A 14,622-nucleotide genomic window follows, 5' to 3' on the forward strand; every position below is an offset into this window, starting at 1 on the left:
AAAATTCTGCATCTATTATATCACTTCTCAGCCATGATTCAACACTTATTACTATCCGCGCCTCACGAGAAGTCGCAGCAGCTTCTAGGTACTGCACGAGTAACAGATACTACACTAAACTACAAACATTAGTCATGACAAAGTTCTCGGAAAGAGATGCATGTTCATTATTAAACTTTCCAATATGCAATATTTACAATAATTGTGTAACTAAAGCGCAATTGCGCTACCAATTTGAAAATTCACAGCAGCACATTAGTTCACAAGAATCATCACAGACGGAACCAATGTTTCTTGTCAGGCCTTGAAACTTGAGATTGGTGCATGCGAAGAAGCCATTCTTACCCTTCACACCCCTTACCCCGCATGCACGCGAAATCTCGTCAGACAACCAGAGTACAATACCTGGTAAGTATATATCTATTTAGTTACATAATTCTATTCTTTTATTTTTATTTTTATAATACTTCTACAGTTTAACACTAACAATTTTATGTCATCCTTACATGACTTCATCCTTCCTATACTGCCATCATTGCTCCCTAGCGCACCCCATTTCCCTGAATGTACCTCTCTATTACCCTTCCAAACAAACCCCCTAGTTTACACATATCATTGTGGTTGAAGGGAAGGCCATCTAAGTGTAGGTTCCTATCTCCTACCCACCCATTAAGATCTACAAATCTGACTCCCAATTTCCCACCTACCCACTCCATAGCCTCGTTTAAATCTCCGATCAACGTCCAATCAGTATCCCTCCTGCATAGTATTCCACTTAAAACAATCTCTGCTCTCTTAACTCTTCACGGACAGAAACATATAATATGCTCTACTTTTCATACTCTCAGGATGGAAACATAATTTATATTCCATTCAAATTTCACGGGTGTAGTAGCTGAGGAGGAACACAAATATACTCAGAGATGGCAGGAGCTGTTCCTTCAATACTTCTGGTGAGGGAAATCTGCTCAGTATCTTGCTGTGTTTGTTCTCCTGTTAGTGGGAGTTGTGTAATACACATGTTGCATGACACAATTTTCTTGTGTGCATACTTCTTACGTATTTGCACAGTTTTCCGGTAAAATGGTATTGTGAAAACAGATAAGTGATACTGATATAGTGTCAATATTGGATGATATGGAAGAAAAAGGCTGAATGTTGCAAGGCTGAAGTGACAAGGACACGTTAAGCAGTTGACCAGATAAGAGAAGACCTAGAGAAGAGAGAAGAAACATGGGATGCCCTAGAGAGAAAAGAAGCATACCAGGACCACAATAAATGGAGGCAAATCATTCTTAAACATCCTATCCAGCTCGCTGGAAGGAATTCATGTTGATCACAATCATGATGATGATGATGATGGTCGAAGAAGTGTCCGATTTTAGTAACTGTGATTCTTAAGATGAAAATTCATTCTCCAGTTCATCTGAGAGCAACAACCATGCAAGTGACACTGACACAGATAGCGACAGAAAGGATGACTGGACGGATGTAAGTAATAGTGATCCTGGACCCACTACACTAGTGTCCAAATGTTAAGCATAATCACTAAACGAGGTCATAGCACCTGATAGGAATGTCAGATGGATAGCTGAACAAACAAAAGCTGAATCACACACCATATGTCACACTTCTGATAGCTATGGTACACCTTTGACAACAACTAACAAAACTTGGCAATGTCTTGTACAAAAAAATATTCTGTTAATATGGTGTATGGTTACACCTAACAGCCACACATGCTTCGCAGCGACATGGCATGCTCTCTATCAGATGGTCCAAGAGCTCTTGTGGCAGTCAATCCCATTCCTCCGAAAGGGCAATGCAAAGGTCTTGGAGAGTCCTTGGTGGAGGCTGAAGGGATGCAATTTGCCTCCCCAGTGCATCCCAGGCATGTTCTATAGGATTCAGATCTGCAGACCTCGCTGGCCAGTCCATGGGATGAAAGTCTTTGCCAGCCAGAAATTCATCCGCCAGAGCAGCGCAGTGCGGTCGGGCATCATTGTCCATTAGGAGGAAGTCGGGACCAACTGCACCTCTGAAGAGTTGAACATGTGGTCTCAGTACCTCATCCCTGTATTTCCAAGCGTTAACACTGTTCCTTGGACCACCCATGAAGATGTGCAGGTCTGTATGGCCATTGAACATGATGCCGCCCCACACCATGACGTCACCACCACCACACTGGTCCCGTTCCACGATGTTCCTGTGTTTGTATCGGCTACCCGGTTCTGTCCAGATTAATGTGTGACGGGAATCGTTCTGTAAACTGAAGAGGGATTAATCTGTTTAGAGCACATTCCTCCACTCATTCATAGGTCCAGTTTCGATGTTGACGGCTTCAAAGTAAACGGGCCCGTCTCTGTGCTAGAGTGAGTGGGGCACACACCGCTGGACGTTGGACAACAGCCCTGGTGTTCTGAGCCTCTGGTACACAGTTTTCCGGAAAACGGCAACCCCTGAGACGGCTGCAAGCTCCGCCGACAATTGTCTTGCAGGTGCACTCCGATTTCGTCGGGCGGTTAAGGCCAGATATTGGTCCTGCTGTGGGGTGGTTACCCTTGGTTGACCTGGTACTGGCCTACGACTAACATCTCCTGTGTCTCGAAATCATCTCCAAAGCATGGAAATGACATTTTGTGGCACATTCAAGGATACGGTGACTTCGATCTGTGTTTGGCCTGTTTCCAGGCAGCCGAGTATTCTACCCTGTAAAACGGGGTCCAAATGGCGTCGCTTTGCCATTATGTTGTCATGTTCACCAAGAGGCTACACTCCGCACACTATAACAGGGCAAACATGACTGAGGGAATATGGGGTGCAGACACTGGCTGAGTTTACCTTGCAGTTTCACTGCTAGTGAAAGCAGGGAACACTCCTTTCCTATACAGAGCGAACATGTAAGGTTGGTAGGTGCATATGTCATGCGATTTGCAGTCTATTTCCTGTTTCCCTGCTAACTCGTAATTTATGCTTAATTTTGGACACTAGTGCATTATTCCCATTCATAATATTCATCAAGGACCAATATTATCATCACACCTTGATACTGAAATGCCCCCTGTAGAATACTTTCGTCTATTTTTTGATCAGTGAAATATTTTATGATATTCTCAGTGAAATTAAATTACATGGGGATAAAAGAATAATCCCAGCAACACCAACTACAAGAAAAGCAGAATAAGAAATTGGCATCACCCAAAATTGCGTGACCTCAACAGTCCACTGCAGGCCAAGTTGCTTCCCCCAAAAAGAGGTGAAACCCATCACAGTATGGACAATTAATGTTGTAATGGAAAACAATCAGATTATCAACTTTCAACTGTCCATCACTCTCCAAGTACATGCAATGAATTCACTGACTTATTCAAAGTGCTAATAATTTCTCTTTCACCTCCATTCCTAAGATTCTCCATTATAATTTAGGTACCACATGTTTCCAGGTTATTTACATTACAGTTCTTGGAAAAATGTTTATTATTTACTTACTTAGAAACCACACCAAGGTATTATTGCCATGTTTTGCAACAGCAGACAAAATTTGCCCAACCAGCCAATCAAGCTCCCTAAGTGTATCAGCAAACACTCCCCGACCAGTGATGTTGTCGAAGTGCTGAGCATGGGCCAACGGAACATGAATGTGCGAAAAAGCAGCATAAAGAAAATATGGAGTATCATCTGAAGAACTGGAAAAGGAAAAGCCAAATATCAGTCACAATTTTAAAGAACACTTAACTGAACAGTGCAAAAAAATCATCAAGTAACTGAAATTTTTGTAGGTTCCCAATAAATGTGAGAAATTTTTAACATTGTAGCGACCATGCCCACTCAACCCAATATTTTCTATGAGGTCCAGAATAAGCTTTAATTTAAAAAGGCATGGTTATAGCAGCAGGTTTGTGTTACTATGTAGTAACAAGTTCTGTCACTAGACTGCACTTGATAGTAGCTTTTTTATATTTTTCACAAATCAAGGATGGTGATGCAGAGAAGGTAAAGAATGTAAAGTAGATTTTTTTTTACAATTGGCTTTATGTCGCGCTGACACATAGGTCTTATGGTGACAATGACAAAGGAAAGGGCTAGGAGTGGGAAGGAAGCAGCCACAGCCTTACTTAAGGAACTTTGGTGTGAAAATAGGAAACCAGAGAAAACAATCTTCAGGGCTGCCGCCAGTGGAGTTCAAACCCACTATCTCCCAAATGCAAGCTCACAGCTGCACGCCCCTACCTTCATAGCCAACTCACTCGGTAAAAAAGAAGTATTAGCTCTCTGCATTAATATTATCATGAGACCTCACTCAGGTCTATTTTTCTGAATTAAGTCAAACACTAATATTTTTCTCAAAATGCTATTAAAACACTAAATTAGAAATGAAGCTACAGACTGCTAAAAGTACAAATCAAAATACTTCATTTCCAATTCCTAAACATTAAAAATAAATCCCCTAGTTATGAGTAACTCATTGATTTGGTGCATCCTATGTCAACGCAACAGGCATCAATGGATCCAAAGTTATGCTCCTTAGAAATCGAAATGTTTCCCAGTGGCTCCTAAATGGAACCAGATTAGGGCCTAATTCTAAGAAGTATGTACAAAAACTGTTTAGATTTAGAAATGGAAAGTAGATTTAACTCAAACTGAACTACGAAAAATACACCAGCACTTCTAAATTTCTATTTTGGGCACTGCAATATATTATACATAAAAGAACAGACAAATTTAACAGAGACAGTTAAATCTCAAACAATTTTCACTGATGGAAAGCTGTGACAATGAATTAATTTTCTGGTATGGTCTGCAGGTGATTGTTGAGCACCAATCATAATAACAAATATGAAATTTTGATGACCTACACATGAACCTTCCACATTAAAATGTAGAAAAGTCACTCTATAACATTAGTTTTGTTGTGGGGAAGCATGTGGGTAGGAAGGAGCGAACATCACCTTCACATTTACCAATGAAATTACTTGGGACTTCAAATTCAGTTTATTATTAGTGTTACTGTGAAGTCCTCAAACGACTGTTATGCCTGTTGTAACTTCCTTTGGTATTTCCTAGAAGAAACTAGTGTATCATATGGGAGCTCTCATAGTGACAGCCTGTCCCCTCTTTTGTTCTCTTCGTCTGTTTTCCCCTTGCACCTTCTGGAACATGAAATGAGAATGTTCTGTGTCGAGCGGAGTCCTGAATATTCCAGTCCTTCATCGAGACATAAATACAAGACTGCTGTGAGCTAGGAGTTGTTGTTGCTTCAGAGTGTCGAGTGAGTGACTGGACTGAGGACGGCTATAATAGTGCTGGCTGTCGTCAGTGTCCAGCTGGAGTCACAGTATCGTTGCACATGGAGCGGAGTACTGTACGTGTATTATCATGGACTTTAGACCATCGTGCAGTCAGTGTATGGAACAGCTGTTGTGAGTAGAACTGAAGCAGTGTTAACTGTTGTTGCTGTGAGGAATATTGTAGTGATGCCTAGAACTGTTGAGCTGTTGCTGTTTAGTTGACAACATTATGTAGTTCACTGTTTCTCTGCATCAAACCAAAGAACAGTCATCATGTGGTGCAGGGGTCAGCAGCCCTAAGTGCAAACTTTTGCATGCAGCTGTGTGTGTGAAAGGGCTGAGTTTGAAGGAGCAAAAGTGAAAGTAAGGGCAGCCTGTCAGTAAGGATTATAGTTGTCTCAGGTAATACCAATGAGTAGGACTACCTGCTGTGTGAAGAGGACAGAGACTTGTAAATTGGTAGAGAGAGAGAGAGAGACCATGGGGCTCGTACCTTCTGGTCACTTGGGCCTTCTTCTCCTCTTTCATTGTTGTCATTATTATTATTCCAGAGGGTGACCAAATTATCAGACTCAAGGTGAAAAAAAACGAATAAGTACAGTTCTTCAATAAAATACTCTTTATTAAACATACTTAATGCTAATATTATTCACTTAACAATATCTTGGGTATATTTAGAAGGAATTTTTCTGGTATTTGGTTTATTGTGGTAGCACTACAGTCAGCTGGTGCTTCGTCTTGTGGATTATGAAAATCAGCCTCTTTAGAGTGAAGTATTTTATCTTAAATATTAAATGAATTAGTGTATTTTTGGAAGTTAAATGTTTCTGCTAATTTAGAGACTTATTCTCTTCTGTGTTTTATATACAGGAAACATTAAACAGACATTGTATTTTCAGATTTTAGTGTGAAGTTGTGTCATGAATCAAAAGTGAGGTTATGGGTAAGGCAAGCGATTTATCTCCTCGGAAAATAGAAGTTGCACATGTTCTTTAACAAGAAAAGACTTACTCACAGAGGGCAACCCAAAAATCTGTTAGCAGAATAAAAAAAACAGTGCGGTAAAGGGCACGAATACCAACGGAATCGTAGTGGGAAATGTGGGCATAGACAAAAACTTAGTGACAGAGGCATGAGGAAACTTTAAAAATCTTGTCCTACAAAACATGAAATGATGCATGAGTATGAAGTGGATGTGTCACCATGAACAGCGTGAAGAACACTCGGTAGGGAAGGATTTCAAACTTGGTCTCGGAAAAACGCCAAGATCACTCCTTCAATAGCTGTGAAGCACCTTAAGTGGGCTAGAGGCCTCAAACACTGGACCCCATTAGATTGGAGAGAGGTAAATCCTTTTTATTTACTTATTTCTACAATAAATAGACATCAAAAGTTCATTTAGAAGAATTAATTACTTAAGGAGACCCACTAGAGTAAAATGTCACATATTGAGAAATTTTAATGTTATGTATGGAACTGTTTCCCCCACTCTTTGAGTGTCAGTTACAAGCTGAATGTTACAAAGGGGTCTGTTTTCCTTCCAGGTGATCTTTACAGACGAATCCATCTTCTCTATTTGCAATGAATCCTCCCAATACATCAGGAGGAGATTGAACGAGGAATTCAACATTGATTGTGTTCAACAAAGTATTAAACAACCAACCAGTGTGATGGTTTGGGGAATGATGTCAGTGTGGGGCACTGGAGATATTTATATTGTAGAGGGAACTATGAATCAGTATCAGTATCTTAAGATACTGAAAGAAGTACTTCTGCCAAAAGCAAATGGCTTTCTTCCAAATGGGCAATTTGTCATGATGCAGGATGGAGCTCCCTGTTACACGGCAAAGTCAGTGCTGAATTATTTGGCTGAGAAGGAGGTCAGTGTTCTCCCCTAGCCAGGGAACTCACCTGATCTTAACCTTACTGAAAATCTCTGGGCTATAATTAAGATGAAACTTAAGAAGAAGAGTAACATCACTACCAAGCAAGTCTTAATGGAGCAACTTGCCAAGATCTAGCATCACGACCCAGAAATACAACCAAACTGTGTAAATTTGGTAAATAGCATAACTCAAAGACTCCAGTCTGTTCTCAAACACAAAGGAATGCATACCAAGTACTGATCATTGTGTAGGATTAATTATGTAATTTTATGTAAATAAGGACTGACGAGTTGCAAATTTGATGTTGATTCTAATAATTTGGCCACCATTATCATCATCATCATCATCATCATCATCATCATCATCATCATCATTATTATTATTATTATTATTATTATTATTATTATTATTATTATTATTATTATTATTATTATTAGCTGAAACCTGTCAAGGCATGAAGGTCAATGTGATAAATATTTACTGTAGTTGTAGTTTTCTTATATACAGCAAACCTTGTACTTTATTTTCTTATAATTTTCTTTACGTCACACCGACACAGGTAGGTCTTACAGCAATGATGGGATAGGAAACAGCTAGAAGTGGGAAGGAAGTGACCATGGCTTTAATTAAGGTATAGCTGCAGCATTTGCCTGGTGTGAAAATGGGAAACCACAGAAAACCATCTTCAGGGCTGCCAACAGTGGGGTTCAAATTCATTATCTCCTGAATGCAAGCTGATAGCTACATGACTCAAATCATGCAGCCACTTGCTTGGTGCATTTCTTGTACAATTACCTTTTGGCACTATTGCAACTTTGACCTTGACGTTGCAATATTTAACTGGCCATGGCTGAACACTGGCTAAGATAAATACAGACCTTCACGTCCCTTGAGGGTTATTGATCGTGACCCAAAATGCCAAGCGAATTGAAAATAGATGCCTCTTGAAAGAAAATGGAAGTGTTTTGTCGGATTTTGTTTACCCCTCAGCGCCAACCTCTATACGTGGTATAGATCCTCTTTTCTTCCGTAGACCCATACATGGCTTCGCATTTATGACTGTAGCATAAAGAGTTTTGGAGTTATCGAAATGCAACTGGTTTTGATTCCAAGAAGAAATGTTGGGGTTTATCAGTGTTGTAAAATAAGAATTGTAGTTCGATAACATATAGTTTTTTGTGCAAGGATAAATTTTTGTCAAGCTCGTCTGTGGAATAATCTCTCATTTAAAAAAAGTCTGTTTGCTTCATTCTTTCCCATAGATTAAAAGAAATCATGATCTGAGAAATTTGTCTTTTCGCATAATGATCTTTGATCTATTTGTGAATTCTGTGTAGATATCAGTTAGTGCTGCTTTCTGTCACATGATATAAGTACCAGTTGTGCAAGGTATATATCTCATTTGAAATATGTTTTCTCAACCTTTTATCTGAAATATGTATCAAGTTGGTTTGTTTTGTCATAAATGTTATTCTCCTCCCTCAAACAGTTTTGTCCTGTTGCTTTGGGTCTCACTGCAGCTGCATCAGTCCGCGTGATGCGCCACACATAATGACAAGCTCCAGCTGTGTTTTGACTGACAGTAACATGCTTCAAATATTGTATAATTCAGATGAAAGTTTATTCGAAAGTAGTAGCGATAGTATTAGCAGCAGTGATAATGAAATAGATGAAGTAGCTGTGGTGGGTGCAGTTATTATTTATTATTTAGCATATGATGCTTACAAGACAATAAGAATTACATTAAATTATATTGTTACATATATACAATTTACAGCATTAGGACCACTTTTCAAATATGGATAGAAAGGTCTGCAATCCATCTAATTACTTCTGGAGATGCTGAGTGGAGTTCATCCAAGGAGCCAGGATATGCACGTAGAGGGTACTCCTGCACAATATGCTTGATGCTTTGCAATTCAAAACCGCAATCACATTGGGGAGAATTTATCCAGCCCACTGATATAGGGCTGCACCAGTTCGACCAGTACCACATCGAATCCTGTTTAACCTTGACCAGACTGTCCAAGGCAGATTAAAGCCAGCAAGCTTGAAAGTAGGCCATGAGGTGTCGAGTTTAACCATTCATCTCTCCAGACATTTCGGACATTAAACCTGGTTGAAGTAAGATCTACAGCCATCTTGCAAACTGGCTTTCTTGATTTGAATCTCGATTTAGAAAGATGTTTGACATCATGAAGAATTGGAAGAGCATCATTTTCCAAGATCCTATACCACAGGCGAACAAGAGCTTGCTGTCTCCTAAGATGGGGTGGAACGATGTTACATAGTGAAGGCAACCACTGGGAGGGAGTACAACGTAGAGTACCAGAGATGATACACATTGTTTAGCGAAGTTGAATATCCACTAGATGGCAGTAAGAGCTATTTAACCAAATGCCTGCACAATATTCAGATGGGGAATATACAACAGCCAAAGCAGTAGCCCTGAGTGTACTGGCATCGGCACCACATGATGTTCCAGCAAACCAACTAAGTATATTACAACTTTTCAGTTTTGCAGCTGTTTTTCCAATATGATTTTGGTGGGTCAGTGTCCTGTCCAATGTCACACCTAAATACTTAGGACAGCTATTGTACTTTAGGTACCAATTTCTAAACTTCAATCTAGGATGATAGTTTGTTTGTAGGTGACTAGCAACCTCAGATTTTGAGGCTCTTGGCTGAAGCTGCCAAGATCTTTCCAAGATCTGCATTTAATATATCCTCAGCTTCATCAAGGTGGTAGCTTGAACTGTAAGATTTATATCATCTGCATAGATGAATTTGCGAGATAGAGTTTCGGGTATACAAGTTGAATAGCAGAGGGGATAGGACAGACCCCTGCGGTAGACCATTATTGATTCTATGGAACCTGTTCCTAACATTTTCAGTTAAAACTTGGAATAGCCTGTTACTCAGCATATTACCAATCAGTGTGACTATTTTAAGGCAAGGAACTGCCTTTATAAGTTTGAGGAGAATTCCTCTTCTCCAGACTGTGCCATAGGCTGCTGAGAGATCCAGGAAGGCAGAAACACTTTTGAGCTTCTTCTCAAAACCAACTTCTAGGTAGGAAGACAGGGCAAGAACTTGATCCCTGCAGTCTTGGTTTTTGGCAAAATCCAGCTTGTTCAATAGGAATCAATGACTCAATTGCAGGAGCAATTCTATTCAGTAAGAGCCTTTCAAGTAGATTGTAGGTGACACTAAGTAAGGAAATTGGTCTGTAGCTTTGAGGTATCTTTGGATCCTTCCCTGGTTTTAATATTGCAATAATTTTGGCCTTCTTGAAAGATGGAGGCAGACGTCCTGAGTTCCAAATGGAGCTGAAGAATGCCGTAAACCATCGCTTGGTTGCTGGGCCACACTTCTTAAGGAACTCTGGATAAACACCATCAAATCCTGCTGCTTTGCCAGTCTGGAGACCATCTAAACCCTTTTGTATCTCTTCTAAAGTGAATGGTTGTGAGTATACTGGATGTGGTTTGACTTCCTGTTTTAACTGATTGAATTCCAATCGTATCTTTCTACTGAACTTCTTGTGTCCTACAGTCTTAGATGTAGAAACGAGGTGGTTAGCTATGGATTCTATATTGATACATGAATTCTTTCTCGATGGTATAGATGTTGGGTCCAATTTTTGTATGAGGGACCATGCTTTCCTACTTGAGTGAGTAAAGTTCAAGGTTTCAACAGTCTTGGTCCATTTCTCCCTTCTAGCATTGTCTAAGGATTTCGGAAGTTCAACTGCTTTTTCACGAGTACTGTCTTGTTCAAATTCACGGCTTAGGCGAGTTGTTTCTTCATTCCAACCAGGGACATAGTCTTTCCTAAAACCTCTAGGGATGTTTCTTTTGGCAGCAGATTTGATTAAGCCAACGAATCGGTCATAGTTCTCAGGGGTTGGTTGCACCCATCTAATATTAGCATCTATATATCTTGCGTACATATCCCAGTCACATTTTTGGAAGTTCCAGGGATATGTGTACTGATGTTGTAAATGATTGGTCTGTGCTGGCTGTGTGGAAAGTCCTTCATAACTTGTCTTTGGATTTGTGATGTTGGAGTCATCAAGCCCTGCGAGACAAAGCAAAGGTCAGGATAATAGTTCAATCAATCAATACTGATCTGCATTTAGGGCAGTCGCCCAGGTGGCAGATTCCCTATCTGTTGCTTTCCTAGCCTTTTCCGAAATGATTTCAAAGAAATTGGAAATTTATTGAACATCTCCCTTGGTAAGTTATTCCAGTCCCTAACTCCCCTTCTTATAAATGAATATTTGCCCCAGTTTGTCCTCTTGAATTCCAACTTTATCTTCATATTGTGATCTTTCCTACTTTTATAGACGCCATTCAAACCTATTCGTCTACTAATGTCATTCCACGCCATCTCTCCGCTGACAGCTCGGAACATACCACTTAGTCGAGCAGCTCTTCTTCTTTCTCTCAATTCTTCCCAACCCAAACATTGCAACATTTTTGTAACGCTACTCTTTTGTCGGAAATCACCCAGAACAAATCGAGCTGCTTTTCTTTGGATTTTTTCTAGTTCTTGAATCAGGTAATCCTGGTGAGGGTCCCATACACTGGAACCATACTCTAGTTGGGGTCTTACCAGAGACTTATATGCACTCTCCTTTACAACCTTACTACAACCCCTAAACACCCTCATAACCATGTGCAGAGATCTGTACCCTTTATTTACAATCCCATTTATGTGATTACACCAGTGAAGATCTTTCCTTATATTAACACCTAGATACTTACAATGATCCCCAAAAGGAACTTTCACCCCATCAACGCAGTAATTAAAACTGAGAGGACTTTTCCTATTTGTGAAACTCACAACCTGACTTTTAGCCCCGTTTATCAACATACCATTGCCTGCTGTCCATCTCACAATATTTTCGAGGTCACGTTGCAGTTGCTCACAATCTTGTAACTTATTTATCACTCTATAGAGAATAACATCATCCGCAAAAAGCCTTACCTCCGATTCCCCTCCTTTATTCATATCATTTATATATATAAGAAAACATAAAGGTCCGATAACACTGCCCTGAGGAACTCCCCTCTCAACTATTACAGGGTCAGACAAAACTTCACCTACTCTAACTCTCTGAGATCTATTTTCTAGAAATATAGCAACCCATTCAGTCACTCTTTTGTCTAGTCCAACTGCACTCATTTTTGCCAGTAGTCTCCCATGATCCACCCTATCAAATGCTTTAGACATGTCAATCGCGATACAGTCCATTTGACCTCCAGAATCCAAGATATCTGCTATATCTTGCTGGAATCCTACAAGTTGAGCTTCAGTGGAATAACCTTTCCTAAAACCGAATTGCCTTCTATTGAACCAGTTATTAATTTCACAAATATGTCTAATATAATCAGAAAGAATGCCTTCCCAAAGCTTACATACAATGCATGTCAAACTTACTGGCCTGTAATTTTCAGCTTTATGTCTATCACCCTTTCCTTTATACACAGGGGCTACTATAGCAACTCTCCATTCATCTGGAATAACTCCTTCGGCCAAACAATAATCAAATAAGTACTTCAGATATGGTACTATATCCCAACCCATTGTCTTTAGTATATCCCCAGAAATCTGATCAATTCTAGCTGCTTTTCTAGTTTTCAAATTTTGTATCTTATTGTAAATGTCATTGTTATCATACGTAAATTTTATTACTTCTTTGGCCTTAGTCTCTTCCTCTATCTCGACATTATCCTTGTAACCAACAATCTTTACATACTGCTGACTGAATACTTCTGCCTTTTGAAGATCCTCACATACACACTCCCCTTGTTCATTAATTATTCCTGGAATGTCCTTCTTGGAACCTGTTTCTGCCTTAAAATACCTATACATACCCTTCCATTTTTCACTAAAATTTGTATGACTGCCGATTATGCTTGCCATCATGTTATCCTTAGCTGCCTTCTTTGCTAGATTCAATTTTCTAGTAAGTTCCTTCAATTTCTCCTTACTTCCACAGCCATTTCTAACTCTATTTCTTTCCAGTCTGCACCTCCTTCTTAGTCTCTTTATTTCTCTATTATAATAAGGTGGGTCTTTACCATTCCTTACCACCCTTAAAGGTACAAACCTGTTTTCGCATTCCTCAACAATTTCTTTAAACCCATCCCAGAGTCTGTTTACATTTTTATTTACCGTTTTCCACCGATCATAGTTACTTTTTAGAAGCTGCCTCATACCTGCTTTATCAGCCATATGGTACTGCCTAACAGTCCTACTTTTAAGACCTTCCTTTCTATCACATTTATTTTTAACTACCACAAAAACAGCTTCATGATCACTAATACCATCTATTACTTCAGTTTCCCTATAGAGCTCATCTGGTTTTATCAGCACCACATCCAAAATATTTTTCCCTCTGGTTGGTTCCATCACTTTCTGAATCAGCTGTCCTTCCCATATTAACTTATTTGCCATTTGTTGGTCATTCTTCCTGTCGTTCGCATTTCCTTCCCAATTGACATCTGGCAAATTCAGATCTCCCGCTACAATCACATTTCTTTCCATGTCGTTTCCCACATAGCTGACTATCCTATCAAATAATTCCGAATCCGCATCAGTGCTACCCTTTCCCGATCTGTACACTCCAAATATATCAAGTTGCCTATTATCTTTAGAAATGAGCCTTACACCTAGAGTTTCATGTGTCTCATCTTTAACTTTTTCGTAGCTTACAAATTCTTCTTTCACCAGAATGAAAACTCCCCCTCCCACCTTTCCTATCCTATCTCTACGATACACACTCCAGTGCCATGAGAAAATTTCTGCATCCATTATATCATTTCTCAGCCATGATTCAACTCCTATTACAATATCTGATAAATATATATCTATTAAATTACTTAATTCTATTCCTTTCTTTACAATACTTCTACAGTTCAACACTAACAATTTTATGTCATCCCTACTTGATTTCCAGTTCCCTGTTCCCTTATCACCGCTCCCTAGGCCATACTGTTTCCCTGAATGTACCTCCCTATTACCCTTCCAAACAAATTTCCTAACTTATACGTACCACTGCGGTTTAAATGAAGGCCATCCGAGCGCAGATCCCTTTCTCCTACCCACCCATTAGGATCTAGAAATTTCACTCCCAGTTTCCCACATACCCGCTCCATAGTCTCATTTAAATCCCCAATCACCCTCCAGTCAGTATCCCTCCTGCACAGTATTCCACTAATAACAATCTCCGCTTTCTTAAACTTCAACCGTGCTGCATTTACCAGATCCCACACATCTCCAACTATGTTGGTACTTATATCAGCTTGCCTTACGTTGTTGGTACCAACGTGAAACACTACCACCTTCTCCTTCCCCTCCTCCCTCTCTTCTACTTTCCTCAACATCTGCCTCAACCTAATTCCTGGATAACATTCTACCCTGGTTCCCTTTCCTCCACA

The 14,622-nt window shown here is 39.7% G+C and overlaps 1 protein-coding gene across 3 annotated transcripts in view; it reads right to left on the bottom strand.

The window, feature by feature from the left end:
• LOC136876359 (arylsulfatase G) overlaps nucleotides 1-14,622 on the bottom strand; it is a 387,207-nt gene that overhangs the window by 26,483 nt on the left and 346,102 nt on the right. For all 3 annotated transcript variants that reach the window (XM_068228390.1, XM_068228391.1, XM_068228389.1), the window contains one exon: nucleotides 3,490-3,686. In XM_068228390.1, coding sequence (XP_068084491.1) covers nucleotides 3,490-3,686 — 197 coding nt within the window. The remainder of the gene's footprint in view (nucleotides 1-3,489; nucleotides 3,687-14,622) is intronic.

The sequence above is a fragment of the Anabrus simplex genome, chromosome 6 (assembly GCF_040414725.1).
Source record: "Anabrus simplex isolate iqAnaSimp1 chromosome 6, ASM4041472v1, whole genome shotgun sequence".
Lineage (NCBI taxonomy): Eukaryota > Metazoa > Arthropoda > Insecta > Orthoptera > Tettigoniidae > Anabrus > Anabrus simplex.